Source organism: Podarcis filfolensis (assembly GCF_964270895.1).
Source record: "Podarcis filfolensis genome assembly, chromosome: 1".
Classification (NCBI taxonomy): Eukaryota; Metazoa; Chordata; class Lepidosauria; order Squamata; family Lacertidae; genus Podarcis; species Podarcis filfolensis.
Window position 1 is genome coordinate 46,662,362 of NC_139604.1, and position 21,512 is coordinate 46,683,873.

The window sequence follows — 21,512 nt, forward strand, 5'->3', positions numbered from 1 at the left end:
GGATATGTTGATTGAACTTCTGTGAGTTGGAAACAGATGCTGGTTTGAGGTTCTAAATTATTTCTTTGAAGGGGTACTTTTTAGGACGTTAAACTGAGAGGAGGCATTTCATAGTGCTACATGGGTGCTGTTAGGTACAAGGAAGACTGCAGTTCTGAGGAACTGAATTTATTGTTTTGTTTACTTGTCCTTGGATTCAACTGTTTGGTTTTGAGACAGAGCGTCTCATTCTTTAGCTCAAGACCAGGCATAGGCAAACTTAGCCCTCCAGATGTTTTGGGACTACAACTCCCATCATCCCTAGCTAACAGGACTGGTGGTCAGGGATGATGGGAATTGTAGTCTCAAAACATCTGGCGGGCCGAGTTTGCCTATGCCTGCTCAAGACCATTTCCCAGCAAAATCTTAATCCTTCTCTTTTAAGAGTAAATGCTACATTGTAAAAATCCAACTCAGATGTGTTGGCATCTTCCTTTCACAATGTGTGCTCTCGCTCTCTCTCTCTCTCTCTCTCTCTCTCTCTCTCTGTGTGTGTGTGTGTGTGTGTGTGTGTGTTAGCCCTCAGTGCTTTCCAACATATTTGCTACATTGCATGTTGTGGGAATAATGGCAGGAATGTGTATTTATGGGTGAACATTGGTGGTGTAAGTAAGTGAAGCCAGAATGGTTTTGTTGGAGTAGACTTTTCTACCCTTACACTGCTTAACTATATCTGCACATATTGCAAATGTTTCATTAATGAATTTGTTGTATTGGCTTTCTGGGAAACTGATCATAGCAAAAACAATGTTTGCTTGTGGGATATGGGTCCTACAGATCCTGCCTTTAACCTTTGTTATTGTGCCAGTACTTCTGTGTGATCAGAGTTGTAATGCAGTGTTGCTAATTGGGTATGCATTGTGTTGTTTCAGTGATGTCCTCGCACTCCCAATCTTTAAACAGGAAGAGCCTCAACTCTCCCCTGAGAATGACACAAAACTCCCTCCATTTCAGTATGTGCTCTGTGCGGCCACATCCCCTGCTGTGAAGCTTCATGAGGAGACACTGACTTATCTAAACCAAGGTAAGACTAACACAATTAAATAGAAAATTGCACTCCAGAATTTGCCAGACTAAATACAGCAATTCTTCAGTTCTTTTTGGCCTGACAGTTGCCAAAACCACATGTGTGACACTCTGGTCAGTGCATGCAGCAAGCTCAGAGAACATTACATGAAAGAGAATGGAATAGAAGTGTAGAGGTCAAATCTTTAAACACCAGATTAATATTTCTGTGAAGCTGAGAGTTGACATATAGCCAACAAAGTATATATGGTTCTGATGAGCAGTTCTTCTTTGTTGTCCTTTGAAATGTGGTACTTGACTTCTGGTAACACCTTAGTGGTCTGCTCCAGTAAGATTGAAGACCAGCTCATTGCTGAGTGGTGAAAATATTGGCTTAGAAGGGCAACAGGGACCAACCTCTTCCAGAATCTGCTGCAGCACTCACCATTATTCTCCCTTTATCTACCCTGCAAATGAGTTGGGCACTGTCATTACACAGATACTTATTTCTAGTTGGTCAGGGTTTTGCTTTGGGTGGTTTTTTAATGTTTGAAGGAATAATGAAGTTGTGTGTGTTGTGAGTTGGTTCTCTTCATTCCTACCCCTCTCACACCAACGGCACAGGCCTGTCATGTGTTACTGTGTTGACATGGGAGCCACTTTCCCATGATCAGCCACCCTGGCAAGTCTCTGCAGAGAGGAATTTTATGGGTTCAATGAGTGATGCGGATCCTTCCCACACCACTTTGTGTCCCTCTGTCATTTTGTCCAACTCTCAATGTTTCCTCTTGACAGATGTTACTAGATTAGCATTAGATGTAACCACAAGGAAGCAGCTCAGAGGCTGCTCCAGTAATGTATGAATTAGTCCTACCTAAAGCATTTCAATTTTCTTTTCTTTTAATAAGGTGACTTATGCCTGTCTGAATTGCAGATATTTTAGAAAATGTGATTGCAAAAAATGGGAATAATGTGCCAAATAGATATACCTAAGTTGTGAGCCAGTGTTGCTCTGGGTTTTGTGCATGCAGCAAGCTTACAGTACTTGGTACCGAAATAATTCTCTTTAAATCTTTTTTTTTAAGTGCATGACCTTAGTTATTTTATCCTACACCTCCAGCTCTATATCAGCAGGAAAAGTAATATCTTATCTCAGAGCACACAACGTGGTCAGATAATATACAGCTTTCCAAGCTTCATATAATTTCAGAAATGGACCTGAAACATAGTGTGTGTGGGGGGGGGGGGGGAATTGTGCCTTCTTGTATAATCAGTTCCTGCATCCTTATTGTGCAGTTTTCTCTGTAATGTGTTTTTTTAAGAAAAGTTTTGTTTTTTAACACAGTTGACTGTATGCTTCCAAAAGTAGTTCTAATTACTACTGATGAAGTGACTTAAAGTCCTGTTCTGGAATGGGATATGTTCCATGATGATATGTGATTATGTGTAGGAGACATGGTGATGGGAAAGACAGACAGTGGCTTCTAAGTGCTATGGTGATTGCTCATGTAAATGTTCTTCATTAGGAATGTTACACAATTGGTATCTTAAATAATGTATTACTTTAAAAGAGCTGCTGCTATGGTGTTTGTATTTTTAATTTTGCTAAAGGCTCCCTTTTACATTCTTAGTTTCTTGATCTAGGAAGACTTTAAATTTGAGAACCCATAAGTTTTGTTTGGCCAGTGATTCCATTTCCTCACAACACAACATAGCAAGCATGGTTACCTTTTAGCTATAGGGTTTTTTTTTTGGGGGGGGGGGAGATCCTGGCATCAACCAGGGTCATCCCGCCATCGACCGGTAGATAGCGATCGAACTGGACTAAACTATATAAACTGGACAGCCCTGGACTAAACTATAAAAAGAATGGATCTAGAGCAACATAAGATGCAAAAAAACCCCCATCCCTTTCTTACATCTGTGGAAACAGAGCTTACCTATGATGGTGACTTTTGGGGGATCCCTTGTAAAACTCATGAGGATTCATAAAGATCTGTGGTTGCCTTGTTTTTACCATAGCAGTAGTGAAGATGCCGAGTCTGAGGATTCTGTGGAGGCAGATGTAATTGGTGGCAACTGAAGGGATAAAAGTCATGCCATTTCAAGAGGACCCATTTAATCATACTGGATCTTTTTTAAAAAACAAAATCCAGCAAATCCCCATATTAACACAGCAATGGAAACCCAGCCCCACTGAAGCCCGTGGGCCCTAGTGTACCCTTTACAGATATAGCTGCATCCCTCTATTTTCCTCTAGAAAGGGACAAGATGCTTCAGATGCAATCAGCAGACAATATTCTCAGCAGACATGAATCTGTGCAGGCTGTTGCTAGAAAGAATGCAAGACAACTTCCCTTTCCCCGCAAGTCCTTCATGCCTATACCAGATGACCTGGCAGAGGGTCTAGACAACCACAAATAATGATTGGATTCCTAATCATAGAGTAATAGTTTGGATCCTAGGAAGGATAAACGGGTGGGTGCCATCGTAAGTGCAATACCTCAGCTATGCAATGTGTTCGAACACAAAGGAGTGATGGCGATGGGACTAGAATGGTTGCTCTTTTCTATGTGAAAATAACTGGTTTCAAGAATTTCAGAGAGAAAAAGCAGCAAAGAGTGCAAAATAGTGTGGGAGTAGAACAGTTTGGTTCTCCTGAGCAGAAATAGACTTCTAAAAAGCCCTTTTGAATAGTAGAATTCACTAATTCACCCTTCGTTACTGAAAAGAGCCAGAGAAGCAACAAATGTTGGCCAACTTTGGCAACCAAGGAAAAAATTATGATTGCTAGGAACCCTGGCCACCTCCTCATGTCACTGCAGTGTGAGCTCCCTGCTCCCCCTTACCAGCTTGGATGTGGAATTGATGTTTGTGTTGGTTTGGCCTCTGCATATTCAAGATGTGCTGGTTGCCACCTGACAACATAGCAGCTCTTGAACTACCTCCAGCTCTTGAGGTTGAGAGGAGGGGTAAGGGGCTGCTGTGCAACTATTAGGACAATCCCAACCCATCTCTGCAAGTTCCAAGACTGAGAGCTAGGCTGGGGCTCAGCACATTTGCCAGAGGGCAGAAGCATGCTTGCCATGAGCAAAAATGCAAAAGACAGACACTTTAATCAGAAGGACAGATCTTTCAAATATTTGATTTGATTCTGTCACGCCCACCCCCCAAACTGTTGGCAGGCAGGCATCTCTTTTGTCCTAAATGGAGTGCTGTTACATTTATATGGCTTAAATTGCAGGAGGAAAATAGTCTTATTAAATACAAAGAGCCCATAAACCACCTTCTAAAGACAGGTGGAGTTGCTGTGCATCATACAGCCCAGGAACATTGTGAACCTGGCTTGTTTTTACTACCTTTCTTTTATTGTGGAGCAGCACTGTATACATTATACTCAGCTTTCTTAGAAGTATTATGTAAATGCCTGTTGCTTCAGGGGTGTCCTCCTCTGATCTTGTCCTAGTCCTAAAAGATTTAGTATAAATATTTAAAATAAAACAATATATGTTAAGTAGAGATGGGCAACACTATAAATGAATGTTCATGTTTAATTATGTGCTTTTCTGAATGTACCCCATAGTGGCTTTTGCTCTGACAGGAGTGGGGAATCCCTCCAGCTGTTTCTGCCATCTTAGTCATACTTGCTGGAACTAATGGAATCTGGAGTCCAGCAACATCCAGAGGGCCACAGGATCCCATCCTTGCGTATAGGTAGAAGAACGTACTCTGTAGTGGCTAGTTAAAAATGTACTGCCTCACCATCTTTATTATGTCTAGATCTCGTGAGAAGGGAGTTATTGATACTTGCTTTCTTGGACTACCAAATAGTCATGGGAACACATAAATGTTTAGTTTGCTGACTTCCAAATTTTGGCCCAGTCTGCACTATACATTTAAAGCAGTTTAATGCTACAATTTTCAGAGCTCTTTGCATAGCTACTCTGAGAACAATAGCTTTGTGAGGGGAATAGGGGTCTTATAGCAACTCTCAGCACCCTTAACAAACTCCTGCCAACCTAGCAGTTTGAAAGCATACACACACACACACACACACACACACACACACACACACACAGATACAGATAGAGGTGGCTGAAAGCAGAATGGTGGTTGTTCTCAATGACCCTCAGTGCAGGTTCACCCTCTGAGTAGTAAGCCACTAATGGTTGCCTGATTAAACTCTTAACTTTGTGGTTATCTCAGTCACTACGTCCTGTAGGAATTGGCACGCTGTAAAATGTAATACTCATTTTATAGTTTTACTATCACTTACTCCATTCCTGCTGTATGTCTTTTGTAGGTACAAGGTTCTTTATGTCTTATTTTTTTAGCCTCTAATAATGTAGTGAATAAAAGCATTGCTTGAAAGAATGCAGTGCCTCAAGCTGCCAAAGTATTGAGAATGAAACATCGTCAACTGTCATATTGGCCCCAAGCCCATACACAGAAACACTGTGTAGCTGAATTGAAAGAGGAATGTAACATTTCATTGCTGGGTTGATTCAGTTAATGCGCATTGGTCACATCAAGGGAGTCTTTTCATAGATAAGAGACCAGTTTAGCTTCTAGATCTAACATGCCTTCCCTTGATTATCACTTCATCAGATCTATTTAACCTGTCCTTCGACACTCCTTAGTTGCAGCAGAAAGGTAAACTGAGACTGGTGGCTGAGTCTAAAAATACACTGGCCAGTTTTAGAGGTGACACCTTTTAAGCTACAAATGTACATAAGATGTTCTTTTAACAAAGCTATAATGGGACTACCTTGTCTAATGGGGATAGGTGACAGCAAATTGTATTCTGTGCCTCAATGAAGTCTTCCTTTGTTGCCACAGTTCTTTCTGTGTTAAAATTTCAATTGGGTAACCGCCTATAATTTGTCAAAGGATTGCCCACTGGATGGTCATGTCTTTTCCATTGATTCACAAGTACCTCATAGGACAGGGGTTGCCAACCTTTTTAGATCAGCAGTCACATTTTGAACTTTGGTAAAGTGTTGTGGGCACCAAACACAAAATGGCTGCTGTGGAGGCATAACACAAAATTAGAGAGTACCATCATTGCTGTTTCCCCACAGAGAGTATAGTAATTGTTGTTTCCCCACCTCAGTCTCAATTAAAGGAAGTCAGCTATGTCCTGGTGGTTCTGATTGTGGAGATCACGCATGATATCTCCCTCCCTCTCTCTCTCTCTCTCTCTCTCACACACACACACACACACACACAGTCTCACACATATTGACCACAGGTCACAGACACACACAGATATCTCTGTCTCTGACCCACACCCTTCTCCCTCTCACAGACCATACATACATCATACATACATACATACATACATACATACATAATCTCCCACTTCTCCCCCTCTGCAAACACACACATCACATGGCCATCTTTCCTTCTCTCTCTTAAATGTATCTTTACCTCTCTCACAAATAGGCATCTGCAGGAATATTTTCCGGGGCGGGGGGAAGGGGTAAAGTAAAACACTGAAAGGGTGGGGCAGGCTAATTTCTCACTTTTTTTTTTTTAAGAAGAATGGTATTTGTACGTTTTGCCTCACATCTCAGGTTCTAAAAAATGCTAGAAACTTCTTTTAAAAAATGAAAGCTGAGAATCTGTGGTTTATGGCTCATCTCAGGGACACCAAAGAAGGCCTTTGTGGGTGCAGGGTTGGAGACCCTTGACTTAGGCTGGTGCTGGTTAGGAGGAAGTTTACACCCAACACACACACACTCACTGTTACTAACCATATCCACAAATGAAATCCTTCTATTCAATATTTTTAAATTTAGAACATTTTTATCCTGCCTTTCCATCCTGGCATTTGAGATGGCATATATGAGTTTCCCAGGAGTTTCCCTTGGCCATTGAAACACTGATTGCAACCAGAGCTGCTTAACTTTAGAAGGTGTTATGTGCCTTCAGACCAGGCCATGACCAGCACTAATAATACTGCAGATCCAAGAAGATATGTCATACAGTATTTGAAAAACCAAATGGTGCTGTTCTTCTCTGTTGGTGAAAACATAGCAGCATTTAATGGTGCTCCAGATTCTGTCACCTCCTTCTGCCTAATAGTAGGGCCAATCATGAGACTACGTTACAGCTTCCTGCTGCTTGCAAATTACTACATTCCCCCCGCCTCTCTTTTTTGCACAAAGTTCCATTTTATTCCTGAGCTGTTTGTCCAGCCACAGCTAATGTCATAATTTCCATGGTTGCAATCCTCTGTAGAACTTTAAGGCTATCAGAATAAATATTGTCCCTGGAGTGAGTTCCAGAAAAGTAGCATTCTTCTTTTCTCTGCAGGAGGGAGATATACCGGCCATTTCATTTTACTTTGGAGAGTCAACTCCGCCACTGGTCAAACCAGAACTTAAAACTGATCACCATTTTAGATTGTCTTGTTACACATTGATCTGCATTCTTGTGCAAGGTTGGGAGGTGGCTGCAGGAGGAACTTGAAAAACCAGCTCCTGTGGCTCTGCTCCCTGATTTTATTGTATTTATCATTTTGCTCTTGTTCCTGATATTTGTTTACTAAACAATGGTTTTTTGCATTCAGAACTAAATTATATCACCAATCAGGGGTGGGTGGGTGTAAAGGACCCCTGGACGGTTAAGTCCAGCCAAAGGTGACTGTGGGGTTGCAGCGCTCATCTTGCTTTCAGGCTGAGGGAGCCGGCGTTTGTCCACAGACAGCTTTCCAGCTCATGTGGCCAGCATGACTAAACCGCTTGTGGTGCAACAGAACACCGTGACAGAAACCAGAGCGCACAGAAACGCCATTTACCTTCCTGATGCAGCGGTACCTATTTAGCTACATGCACTGGCGTGCTTTCGAAGGTTGGCGGTTCGAATCCCTGCGATGGGGTGAGCTCCTGTTGCTCTGTCCCAGCTCCTGCCAACCTAGCAGTTCTGTGTGTTCTGGCTTCTGTCATGGTGTTCCATTGCTCCAGAAGCAGTTTAGTAATGCTGGCCACATGACCCGGAAAGCTGCCTGTGGACAAATGCTGGCTCCCTTGGCCTGAAAGTGAGATGAGCACCACTCCCCATCATCGCCTTTGACTGGACTTAACCGTCCAGGGGTCCTTTACCTTTACCTTTTTAAATATATATATAGAGAGAGAGGGGGGGGGAGGTATGCTAATTGTTGTTGGCTGTTTTAACATATAAATAATCTAAAAAGAGTAGCTTTATGTTGAAAGTTGATGACTAGACTATTTGCCTCATATTGATAAGTCTACTGAGCAGACACAGCTGTGTTTCTAATAACATTTAGCAAGTCCAAATCAGAACAGATCTGAACATCTGGAAATAATGCCTCATATGTTCTTATTGAAAACTTGTATGTTAAAAGACTGTGCTTATTGGGAGTGATTTTAAGAAGTCAGCCTGTCAATCTATGAGTTGGGATCCTATGGGAGTTAGTAAATAAACTTGGCTGCTGAGAGAACAGGAGGTAGACCCAATTCTACCATCACTGTTCTGTAAAGAACATATATTTCTAAGGCTTTGTGCATCCATTGTATTAGGCCAATCATTTAGGATGCTGCCTCAGTTCTTGGTGGGCATCATCTGTTCTGAGCAATCAGCAGTTAATTTCCTGGTTGCTAAGGATGCTGACAGTGCAGTTGGCAATGTATTGTGTTATGAGTTGTGGGAGCCACAGTTTGGGGGGGGGCAGATTCCCCTAAATTTCTGAGTCTAATAAGTGTTAGAATTTACTCAGTGCTTGGGAGTGTTGAAATTGGCTGCCAGACACTGGATTCAGTAAAATGTTAAAATGCAGGCCAGACCAGCTTCCCATGTTCAGGAAATCACTTGGGCGATCAGCCCTTAACCAACAACAAAGGGAAGGCAATGGGCCTTTTGGAAGGCTAGAGAGAGGGCACTCTGTCAGATGGCCCTTGGGAGTGGCCCCTCCTCTAGCTCTGTTAGTTAGCAGGACAAAGGCCAGAGTTTGAAGGAGAGCATTTTTTAGGGTTGCAGTCTGTTAAACGCAGCAAGCTGGAAGCTGAGAAAGAGGGCCATGGCTGGCATCTGTTTGAATCCAAAGCCGCTGTGGCTATAGCAGAAGCAAAACCCTTTTGGGGTGTTACTGCTGTGAATGCTTTCATCGTAGGCTCAGGTTATCTATATGTATAAATAAACCATATATCCACAGTCTGCTGTGTCTCATTTCCAAAGGAAACATGAGCCCTGGGTAAGCGCCTGAAACCCCTGGAATCTCTCACTTCTCAGAGATTGGGGCACCATGTAACAGTGTGTTTACTCAGAAGTCCCTCTGCGTTCATAGATGCTATGTTAGCTTGTTTAGGATTGTAGACTGAGAGCAGCAGCAGAAGCTGCCTGTCTATACAGCTGTTCACAAACATCTAGAGGGAAAGATCCAGAGTTTAGATATTCAACCAAGACTGTGACAGCACTCTTTTCCACAGTGCATCCCAATGCTAAAAGGAGATGCCAGCCAACAAACACAAAACCAGTTATGGAACACTTCATGTGGGCTTGTAAACCACCAGTGGTCTGTGGTTCAGAACCTACTGCTTGAAGATGCCTTCCTGCCAGAAGCAGACATGCTAATTAGACCATAAATATGCTTTAGGTCCCCCATACATGACAAGTTTATAGAAAGTGCCAAGGAATTTGAAGACACTGTGTTCTTTAAATTTCCAAATGGATAATCTGGCACAGTCTTCCTCTCTTAAGAGGTTACAATAATGCCTGACCATTTCCTGGGAGAAACTTGCTATATTGCAAAAAGGAAAAAAAATCACCCTTCCCAACCAAGCATGATTGATGCCAGTGCAACTGTCTATTTCTCTTCTTGCTGCAACATGCTTAACCTGCAACATGCTTAAACACCTTGGAAATGTTTCCTTGAACTCCTAGGTCAGTCTTATGAAATCCGTCTACTTGAGAATAGGAAATTGGGAGAGTTTCAAGATTTAAACACAAAATATGTAAAGGTAAGGAGATTTTCTTCCTGCTGCTACATACAGGCACACTCTAATAAGATGGTCATACCATTGGAAGAGAATTGACTAGGGAGAGGGCAGGACTTCAGGGTGGAGGGGGGGTGCTTTCTGATCTGAATTCCTTTCGATTCAAGCAGGAGTTGGCAGTTTGGGTTCTGGAGCCCAGTATATGCCAGTGGATTTCTGTTTTTCCTGTCTTCTTTGAATAATTTTTACATCTGTTATTCATAAAAGACCAAATAGTACATTTACCTCACCAATCCCCAACGTGTTTTTAAGAGTTCTGGGGTCTATTCTAGGGTGTTATTTTATTTTTTTAGTATACAGCATTTTTCTGGCCTGGCCTTTTAGGCCTCAGTGCTGACTTCAGGGTCCAACATTCCTCAGAGCTTCACATTGCAGAGAAATATTGGCAACAATGGACAAATTGTATCTTGGGGGATCATGTCTATTATCATGGTTGTTTTTTTTTTGTTGGCAAAATGCCCCAATGAGTATTTAAGGGCACATGGCATTCCTGAGTACATAGCTTGAAAACCACTGATATAGACCTCTTCCCCCGACCTCCCATTCCCATGTCTTGGATACAGAATAGACCCTTAATGCTTGCTCACATGCTACATGTTGTACTCCCACAGTTACATATCTTGCTTTTCTTTAATTCTTATTCCAGCCATGGAAGGGAGGGGAATTGTTGTTGGGAAGCATAACAAGAAGGAAGGTTTATCCTTTCTCTCCTTAGATGCAACTCACCAAATATCCTCCCCAACAGCTACAGGGCTTAGTAAAAAGCGAGCGAGAGAGAAAGGGAGGGCCCATTGACACCCCAGAAGATTGGCGGTAGTCACACCTGCATGTTGCAATCCCAATAAAAAATCTCCCTCTCCACAGATAAAGTAAAGCAAGACATGTAACTATATGCTACACATAAAGTGAAACATATAGTTTGACCCTTATTTGGGAGATGTATTATCTTGTGTTTGATTTAAAGCGAAATGGAAAAGGTATTTAATAACTTTCTGCATGTAAATACATGACTTCTCAAGGGTGTTTAGCTATCTGTCCTTTCACCACTGCTGCTGCTGCCACCACTCATGATCCTTATCTACAAGGTGTGGCCTTTGACAGCAGCATCCAGTGCTTACTCCTTTCCTGCTTGTATGTGGCAATAGATGTAGTGAGTAGGGGGGGTCAATACAGCACAGCCTTAAACCAGTCTTTTTATGAAGAGTTTACTAACTTGACATTTCTCCTTGGCTTAAAAACCCAGTCTTTGGGCTCAAGAATATAGCATGTGAACAAGCATTTAGCAAAACATTGTAGAGTCCCACCTTGCGCAAAGTAAGCTGCAATAAGCGTCACAGATCCCACTGTAGAATCCACATAAGGAATCTCTTATCCTGGTCCACCTTTCATGTCATAGGCACAGCTCACAAAATGCAACTGGATCCCGAGATACGTGGGAGGAGGGAAGATCATCAATGCAAATAGGTCATTGGATGAATAGTTTTGAGTCTCACGCCCATTCCTTCATGGGTTCTTCATTTGGATACAGATGTTCTAGTGACTAATTTCCCCCTTCAACAAATGTTCCAATGAAATGGCTTTGCTTTAAAGAAAGGGGCCATTTGCAAAATCTGATATTCATACTGCATATTGCAAAAGCAGGTTGTTTTGTTGTTGGTTTTTTGTTTAGATTTGGGTTCCCACCCCTCAGCATCCAGCATACGCATCTGTAATTTTATTACATTTCTTTGAAATAATCTAATCCTTTTGTTTTTAGGTTTTCAAGTTGTATGTTCAAAATATTTCAAATCTCCTTCCTGGATAGTGTCACCAAAACAAGACTTCTGTAAATGGGAAGTGAGGTCTAGCCAAATGGCATTGGTACCCCACAGAATAAATGCTCTATGCCTTCAGCCATATTTACAGCTTGATCCTGGTGACTGGCCACTGGTGTATTTTCAACAGAAGGATAAAAACATTCCCCAGGTGTCAATTACAGCATGAAATTAATTTGGCCAAGCTGGCTGATATAGTAGCAGCAAAGTTGTTATCTATAGGATTGTTTTTAGACACAAAAATCTCTCAGTTTCTCATTATTCTTCCTAGTCTATTTGGTGTATATGGTGATGGGTGACCTTTGTAGAGAGCTACATCACCTTGCTTGTCTGCATTAAAAAAGTGGAGCTTGTCTGCATTAAAAAAAGATGTACATGAATCACTTCATTAACTTCAACCCTCCTCTTCTCTCTCAACAGAGCATCATTCGTGTGGTTTTCCATGATCGCCGTCTGCAGTACACGGAGCACCAGCAGCTCGAAGGCTGGAGGTGGAGTCGGCCAGGAGATCGCATCCTTGACATAGGTGAGAACTTTTCATTATGTTGTCCTTTGAGGTGTTTCCTGAAGTTATCTACAAGATTTTTCTTCAAGGCACTTTCACGTGGTAAAACTGCAAGCTTTAAATCAAGTCATGCTCCTCCTCATGGAATCAGAGCATCCTATATTTTTTTACGGTATCTTTTCTACTGCCCCCAGCATGTAGGTATGTATTGCATTGTTTGCATTGTAAATATATTTATACCCCACTTTTTTTGTTGAAAACTAATTTACACTTAAAACCAAAACAGAACACTGCATAATCAATAAAATTACAACAACATAAAACACTGTGGTTAAAAAGCCATCTTAAATGACATCATGCCTAAGCATCCATTTTGGTTCTTAATATGAGAATACTATTTAGAAATGACATTACAATTGCAGTCACAGCAAGATGGGGGGGGGGATTGATTCTCATGCAAAATGGAGTTTGTTATGTTTCTTTCTGACTTTTCGAATGCATCTGGTGATTATATTGCAATGTTGTTTCTGCTCTTCAATTTTAATTTTTTTAAAATTTTAGGGGTTTTCTTCTACAGATATCCCACTGTCAGTCGGCATCCTAGATCCCAGAGCCAGCCCCACACAGCTGAATACAGTAGAATTTTTGTGGGATCCCTCTAAGAGAGCATCAGCATTCATTCAGGTAAGGAAATAACATTCTATTTTTTATTCCTTTTTTGAAAAAAGAACAACCCCACATTCTCCTTTTAAAATCTTCTGGGACACATATTTCATTGAGTATATTCCAATAAAACAATTTCACATAATTGAATTTTCTTTTAAGCCTACAGTGCTAGTAGATTTTGAAGAGATAATAGGAATACAAGTAGAAAGAATAATACAAATATGCCATAACAAAACATATCCAACATATTAAGGGGAGAAAGATCAAACCTTTTCAAGTAATAAGTGATAACAAAACCTTTCCACCTCAGCTGGCTAGGCCAAAGCAAACTAGCAATATTTTGATGGTTGTTCATGCAGGGTGTAGAAATCCTTTTACTTAACCTCATTGCCCAGTAGTAGTTCTGGATATTACTTATTAGGAATGTGTTCAGTTCAATAAGCCATCACTTTTCATCTGGCTGGCTCTGTTGCTTGTAATGGTGAAAGGTACCGTATTTTTCGCTCCATAGGGCGCACCTGACCATAAGGCGCACCTAGTTTTTAGAGGAGGAAAACATGAAAAAAAAAAATCTGAATCAAATGTTGTACTAAACTATTTAAAGCAGCAAAGCGGGTGGCTCCTGTCCGCTTTGCTGCTTTAAAGTGAGCCTCAGAGGAGGGAAGGAAGGGGAACCATGGCTTATCTAAGTCCAGTTAATAATGCTGAGCCTGATTTTATATGCATCTCAAAGCCTTGACATATATACATTATAATGACAAGCCGAGATAGGCCTCCTGCATAGGAGGAGGGGAGGAGAAGAGAGGGAGCCATCATAGATCAATAGGGAGAGCATGGAGAAGATCCCAAGTTCAGTCCTTGAAAGCTTCTCCAGGTAGAACTGAAGGTGTGTCTCCTGAAACCCAGGTGAGCCTCTGCCCATCAGTGAAGACAAAACTGAGCTAAATGGGCTCAGGGGTCCTGACGTGGTACAGGGAAGGTCCCTCTGTTCCTGTTTAAATTAGCCCTTTCTTCAGAACCATGGCGACTACAATCTTAGTTTGTTTTTAAAGGGAACAGCTGTAACCTCAGTGGCTTTGCATGCAGAACACCACACGTTCAATCCCCAGCCTCTCCAGGCCTGAAACTCTGGCAAACTGCTACCAGTCAGTGTTGACATTACTAAGCTAGATGGAGTAGTGGATCCGACTCCTTATAAGGCAGCTTCCTAGGTTCCCATTAATGCTTCAGATCTGGGTGTGAGGCTTGCTGTCATGTTTAGTGTGGTGAGGGTGGTTCTTTGCACATCTGGAAGATGACTGTGTCACCTCCCATCACCCTCTTGAAGGTGCTTTTACAGCTCAGGGAAAAGGGCAGGCAGCCACAGCATGTGTAGACTGTAGCATCCTGAATTAAGGGAGGGATTCCCCTTGCAGCCAAAGGGTTGTTTGAGGCCACCACGAAAGAGCTGATCTTAAGCTTGAAACCAGGACTTGCTCTTTAACCATGCTGCTCCTCCAGTTGCCAATGCCATCCATGTAACCTTGTGTGAATATCAAGTGTGGGTTGTGTCCAGGAACCTGGGAGGATTTCTTTCACATGAATGCATGTTTTCATCTTTAAATAAACAGCCCATGCAAGTTTCCAGCTCTTATGGCCATGCCTGGCTGTCTCAGTGGAAATCTGGGGAGGCTGAGGTGGACTTTCCAGTGGTCAAAGTCTTCCTGCCCAGCATCTATTTCCTGCCCTCTTTCCCCACTGAACCCCCGAACCCTGCTTCAAAGCAAGCCACGGAGGGGATTCCCTCTGCTTTGAAGCAGGAAAGTGGGAGAGGAGCAGCTTACACGAGTGTAAGCTGCTCCCCTCCCACTTTCCTGCTTCAAAGGGAGCCCGGGAGGAGGGAATCCGTTGCAGCCTCGAGCAGCGAGAAGGATCCATGGGTCCCCTCCTTCCCTTCTCCGTGGTTGCTTTGAAGCAGGAAAGTGGGAGAGGAGCTGCTTACATGGGTGTAAGCTGCTCCCCTCCCACTTTCCTGCTTCAATGCAGCCTCGAGCAGCGAGGATCCATGGGTCCCCTTGCTTCCCTCCTCCGTGGTTGCTTTGAAGCAGGAAAGTGGGAGAGAAGCTGCTTACACGGGTGTAGGCTGCTCCCCTCCCACTTTCCTGCTTCAAAGGGAGCCTGGGAGGAGGGAATCCGCTGCAGCCTCGAGCAGTGAGAAGGATCCATGGGTCCCCTCCTTCCCTCCTCCGTGGTTGCTTTGAAGCAGGAAAGTGGGAGAGGAGCTGCTTACACGGGTGTCCGCGGCTTCCCTCCCACTTTGCTGCTTCAAAGCGAGCCACGGAGGAGGGAGGGACCAACGGAATCCCCTTCCCTCCCTCCTCCCCGGCTCAGCTCAGCAGCCGAGGCTCTTGCTGGGTTTACAATGAGCCGGAAGGACGGACAGACGGCAGTCCCTCCTCCCGCCTCCCTGTAAACCCAGCCAGAGCCACAGACACACTCTATGCAGCTCTTGCTTTAAAGGGAGAGCTGTGCAGAGCTTGTCGGCAGCAGCAGCTCTTGCTGGCTTCGCTCCATAAGACGCACAGACATTTCACCTTACTTTTTAAGGGGAAAAAAGTGCGTCCAATGGTGCGAAAAATACGGTAGTTGTCCAGACTGATATCATCAATCTGCATGCAGCCGGTGCAAAAACCATTTTTGAAAATAAGCACCATCAACTGAACAAAGAAGTAAATAAAATCAGCTGGCAGTGCCAAATTACTAATATATTTTGCAAAAACTGTAAGAGATTGTTGGAATGAGAACATTGGTGCAAATGTAATCCTCAACGTTGCCTTTTATTATTATTTTTTTAAGAAAGTTGTTAAGGGGAAATTTGTGTTTGATAGAAAGAAGCTGGTGAGAGGGAGCGTGCACTGTAGCCTTTGCTGATTTCTTGATTATGGCAGCCTACGCATTAAACCTTTGAAACACCTTCTTTCTGTCAAAGAATTCTGGGGCCCTAAGTTACCCCTCACCGACCCACCATTTCCAGCACCCTTTAATAAACTACAGTGTCCAGAATTCTTTGCAGGTAGGGGGAGAGAATCTGCTTCAAATGTGGCTTAAAGGTATGGTGTGTACACAGACTATAGATAATGGACAGGCTAGAAGTCTGCACTGGTCCTACTTGGGGCTTGTCAGCTCTTCTTTATAATAAAACCAAATGTTCTGTTCTGGGAACTTGAAGCCAAACCATTCCTTTTTCACTAGGTGCATTGTATTAGTACAGAATTTACTCCAAGGAAACATGGGGGAGAGAAAGGCGTACCCTTCCGGATACAAATGGACACCTTCAAACAGAATGAGAATGGCGAATACACAGACCACTTGCATTCTGCAAGCTGCCAGATCAAAGTCTTTAAGGTACAAGGGTTGTGGGATTTTCCAAACAGTTTTCACTTGGTTATGAAATTCACTTGGTGACCATGAGCAAATCGCTCTTCAGCCTTGCAGGCTTGTTATGAGGTTAAAACACTCAGTTTTCTAAAGGGAGTACAATACAATACAGTACAGATAAATAATACAAAGACTAGGCTGTTGGTCGCAATGATCAAATACTACTCAATGTGGATAGGATGTGTTCATTCATTAAACAACACAAATCTCAGTGTCACTTTTGTTTGGATATCAAGGGAAATAGCTGCACTATCTGTTGGCTTAAAACTATTTATTCTGTGTGCTTTATAGCCTAAAGGAGCAGATAGGAAACAGAAAACAGACAGAGAAAAAATGGAGAAGAAAACTACTCAAGAAAGGGAGAAATATCAGCCATCCTATGATACAACCATTCTGACAGAGGTATGGTAGGTCTGTTGCTACAATGCCAAATGGTACTCAGGTGTGAGACAGTGCTTCCCTCTCAAAGTTTAGAAGTTTGCAATGTAAGGAGCAGTATTTATCTTTTCAGAAAAATAAATAAATATGTGATTGATTGTTTCAAAATTAGAAACACTCAACCAGTGTTACTCAACCTGGCCTGTGTATGTATCCAGTACAACCTTAAACATCTAATGAGCCTTCCCTTATGTCATAGTCCAACAAAAGATCTGAAAGTAGGTTTGTTGCTTTCAGGTCTCGTATTTTCAAATTTTGACACAACAGGCTAGCAGTGTTCATGAGATTACCAAAGATGTGAGGATCCATATTTGTTTAGGTTCAACTCACCGGGTTTTCAGGAGTGAACACAAGAATCAGAACAAGTGCAGAGTGTTAAGAGACTTTCACTTCATGGGTTGGAACGAACATCTGTGTCTGAAAAGAGATACATACTTCCAGTAGTAGGGGCTCCCTTTGGTAGGATATTTTTGAGAGTGGACTGTTTTTAGATTAAGCTTAGGAGGCTAGTTCATAACCTTTGGCTGAGCACACAAGCTACAACATGGAGATAAGACTGTGTGAGCTAGCAAGCACATGCAGGGTTGCAGCAATTCTAAGTGCTTTCGTGATCATGGGTGCCAGAGCAGCCCCATGTAGCTGCTTGTGAATTTTTTTTTTTTATTTGTAAGATTTATATCCTGCCCTGCCCTTAATTGTAAGTGATCTTGGGATGGGTCACATTCAGATAGAAACATAAAATAAATAAATAAAATCTCAAATATGAATCACTTAATCTGTTTACGAAAACAATACAGGGTGGCTCAGTTTCTTGCTGCCCATATGCACAACAACCTGGAGGGGAAAAAATAGGTATTTTATCTGGTGCCAGTTCCTGTGGAACTGTCTCTGTATGGTTGCAGACTTGGGTGAGCCTGAGGCTGATCCTGGCATTGCTCCTGCATGTTTTAACTGGCCATTTATCTAAACTGCCCTGGTGGGTGTTTTGCTTCTGTAACTTGCTGCGGGAGATGTTTGTGCAGTATGCTCTGTGAACTTTTAGCTTCTTGCATTCAGCAATGGACTTAAACTGTTGTGTGCCATTCTGTGAGGTAGGGAAAGATAGATGTATCTTTTCTCTTTCATCAATCTACCTTACCTGTCTAATCATTTTCATTAAAATAATGCACCATGTAGTCTGATCACATAATTGATGCTCAGAAGTACTTGGGAAGCAACCGCACACTTGGGCATCCTGGCCAGGAGCATAAAAGTCTGATTCTGTGCATCGCAGCAGCTGCACACAACCAAAGCCAAGGCTGTACAAAACAGTCTAGTCTTGTGCATGATGTACTAACTAGCTACGGCCAGTCAATGTAGCAATTTCGAACGGTATGCTCAACAATGACATAAGCTTCCTCTGAGTCTCCTAGGAAGGTTAGGTACCATTTTGCTTGCTAGACTTCAGTGCATTTTGACATCTTAAAAGTTCATGCCATTGCAACACCAGATTAAATAGTAACTTTAGTGCACCCCTTCTTATTTGTTTTAAAGAGGAGCAGAAACAAATTTGCTTCTTCTCATTCACAAAACCTTTTTTATTTGTATACGTTTTAGTCAGCTGCAATATAATGTGACCCACAGTTCATGAGACCTTTACATAGAAAGTGACCTATTTCTAAGGAGCTGCCAGATTAAGCTGACCTGCTGTTGACAGGAATGGCCTTTAGCACCTTGAAGCAGGAAATCATATGGCCCTTGTTACTAAAGAGTTAAATATTTGCTAATATTTGTTTGCATTTGCTGAGGAGAGAAATCCTAGGGAATGTCATCGATTGCCTTACTATCATTGTAAACAGAAGACATATTGTGTAGAAGGTTCCTGGGCTCTTAACAGGTTATTTAGACAGACTTAATTCTGATTGTACGCCAGCAAAGAAAAAAACACTAGGGGAAACATTTGTTTGTTTGGTTTGATAGCCTTGTGCCATCTTTCCTGTAAGACCCATACTGTGTGCTGCTTCCTTTGACATCATTCAACAGTTTGAGCTGTCAACAGTGAATCACGACAGATCATATTTGGTGCTATACTTGTACAAAATGCTAGTTCTTTCTGCTGAAGTGCATTGGTTCCATTCATTTATCACTCCGCTCTCCATGATGTAACTTTCCCAAGTTACTAACTGTTTTGTACCACCACTTCTGGGCTAACACCAAGTACTATGATTATTTGTACTTGAATGGGTAGAACCTTTTGGAACTCTTTGGAATATGTGCAAAGCTAGCATATTGGAAAGAAAGTTGTTAGGCTCTTGCCACCAACCCAAAGTATCCCTGGCCTTGGTACTACCTTTCCCTGCCCCATCCCTGTCCTGGTCGGTATATTGTTGCCAGGAAGAAAGCACTGCCACGCTGCCCCCCTCCTTGCTCCAGTGCAGAGCTGCTGACTTCTAGTAACCCTCTGCTAGAAAAAGAACAATATAGAAAAAGAAAAAATGTTTGAATCAGGAGTGTTATTTTGGGGGGGGGTGATGATAGACTGTCACTAATAAAGATGTACAATTAGTTGTCACTAGTGAAGGTGCAATAAAAAGTAGTTTTGAAAGAGAATTGGACTTCAGTTTCTGATTCCCCTTTGAAGCATGCTCTTAATGTTCCTAATTTGGTTTTGTTTAAACAGTGTTCCCCGTGGCCAGATGTGCCTTATCAAGTGAACAACGCTCCGTCTCCAAGTTACAACAGCTCTCCAAACAGTTTCAGCCTTGGAGATGGGTACGTGATAAATATTTTATCTTTTCAGCTGACATTGGAACCCCAGTTTCATGTTTTTGTTTCATAAAAAGAAAAGAAAAACATGCCCGTGTGTAAAAGATAAGGAAGTTTTAACTTCGCATTTAGTGTTATGTTGGAGCCTGCAATTCAACCCAAACTTAAATATTATTTGCCGAGATTGCAAGACATACTGCTGTGCTCTTTTACTGCTCCCACTCGCTTGAAAGGTACTTGCATATTTAAATTATTTAAAGCATTTTCATGCCACTCTTCAGCCAAAGCAGGTTCCCAGCATGACTCATGTCAATAAATGTCAATGATGAGACAGTTCTTGCCCTCAGGTTTGCAACCTAAGAGGCACAAAACAAAAGGAAAAGGGGATTGGGAGGGAGGAGAGAAAAAACAAGCTCAGGCCTTAGTTTTAATTACAGAGTTGTTGCAATAACCAGCTACAATGGAAAGATCTTGAAATGAGCAATGTCCTGTCCCATCTCTCCCACTCCTATGGATGGAATAGAAGAGATTCCTTTTTAAACTTATACCTACTGTTGGCAGGTGTAGGGGAGGTGGGTTTCAATCAATCAACAAACAAACAAACAAACTTATTTATATCCTGTTATTTTTCCAAGAAGTTCAGGGTGGCATACATGGTTCTCTGCTTCTCCTTCCCCATTTTATCCTTTCGTTAATCCTGGGAGGTAGGTTAGGTTGAAAAATTGTGACTGGCTCAAGGACTCCCAATGAACTCAGTAATTGGATGATGGTTTGAACTTGCATCTCCCCGATCTTAGTTTGACCATTGCACCTCTCTGGTCTCCTTAATCCTAAATTAGCCAAGAATAAAGATTTTTTTAAGTCTTAAAATAAAACTCCCCTCCCCTCCTAATTTCCTTGAACATATTGGATATCCTTTCTATAACAGCTACATTCCAAATCTGTAGAATCCAAGGGATTTGTGTTGCATCACTTTTTTTTCTTTAAAGGGGGGCAGTCTTTCCATGTAGAACATAATAGCCTCCTTTTAAAAAACAAAGCAAAACCGAAACACATTTTGACTTCTCTTAGTGGAAACAACAAAGAGGAGATCTCTGCATGGTCTGTTATTTTGAACACCTGATTAGGCAACTTGTACTTGGAACGTGTTTCATTTATATACAGTGGTACCTCGGGTTAAGAACTTAATTTGTTCTGGAGGTCCGTTCTTAACCTGAAACCATTCTTAACCTGAGGTACCACTTTAGCTAATGGGGCCTCCCACTGCCTCTGTGCAGCAGCCATGCAATTTCTGTTCTCATCCTGAGGTAAAGTTCTTAACCCAAGGTACTACTTCCGGGTTAGCAAAGTCTGCAACCCAAAGTGTTTGTAACCCGAGGTGTTTGTAACCTGAGGTACCACTGTAATCCATCTGGAGAGAGGGAGAGAAGTGGGGACGGGGGAGGGACAACAACCAGCACTATTGAGGAGAGACGTTAAAAAAATCCTTTTTTCTTTCCCAATTCTGTACAATTTTTAGCAACAGTTCTCCAACTCACCAGGCGGAGCTCCTGCCTCCCAGCAATGACGTAAGTATTTGAGATCATGTTAATGTGGTGCTTTTCTTTTTTTAGGACACTGGTGAACAGTTCATTTCAAGACCCTCTTATTCTTTTTGCAATGTAGCATCTCCTTCCCTCTGCTTCTATTCAAGATGCTCAGCAGTGGCTTCAGCGAAATAGGTTTAGTCCATTCTGTAGACTCTTTTCAAGTTTCTCAGGTATGTGTGTTAATATGGCCCATGTGCCTTTTATCCTTCCTAATGTTCCTTCAAGGGGGTAACTCTGTTCTTTAAGTAATATAGACCATTGGCCTTTCTGTATGGAT

At 42.2% G+C, this 21,512-nt stretch overlaps 1 protein-coding gene across 1 annotated transcript in view; it reads left to right on the top strand.

The window, feature by feature from the left end:
- Nucleotides 1–21,512, top strand: part of TFCP2L1 (transcription factor CP2 like 1) — a 41,535-nt gene that overhangs the window by 9,503 nt on the left and 10,520 nt on the right. The window contains exons 2-10 of the mRNA XM_083585722.1: nt 912–1,063; nt 9,949–10,025; nt 12,296–12,401; nt 12,958–13,064; nt 16,278–16,430; nt 16,755–16,865; nt 19,561–19,652; nt 21,166–21,214; nt 21,312–21,405. Of these exons, the coding sequence (XP_083441848.1) occupies nt 912–1,063; nt 9,949–10,025; nt 12,296–12,401; nt 12,958–13,064; nt 16,278–16,430; nt 16,755–16,865; nt 19,561–19,652; nt 21,166–21,214; nt 21,312–21,405 (941 nt within the window). The remainder of the gene's footprint in view (nt 1–911; nt 1,064–9,948; nt 10,026–12,295; nt 12,402–12,957; nt 13,065–16,277; nt 16,431–16,754; nt 16,866–19,560; nt 19,653–21,165; nt 21,215–21,311; nt 21,406–21,512) is intronic.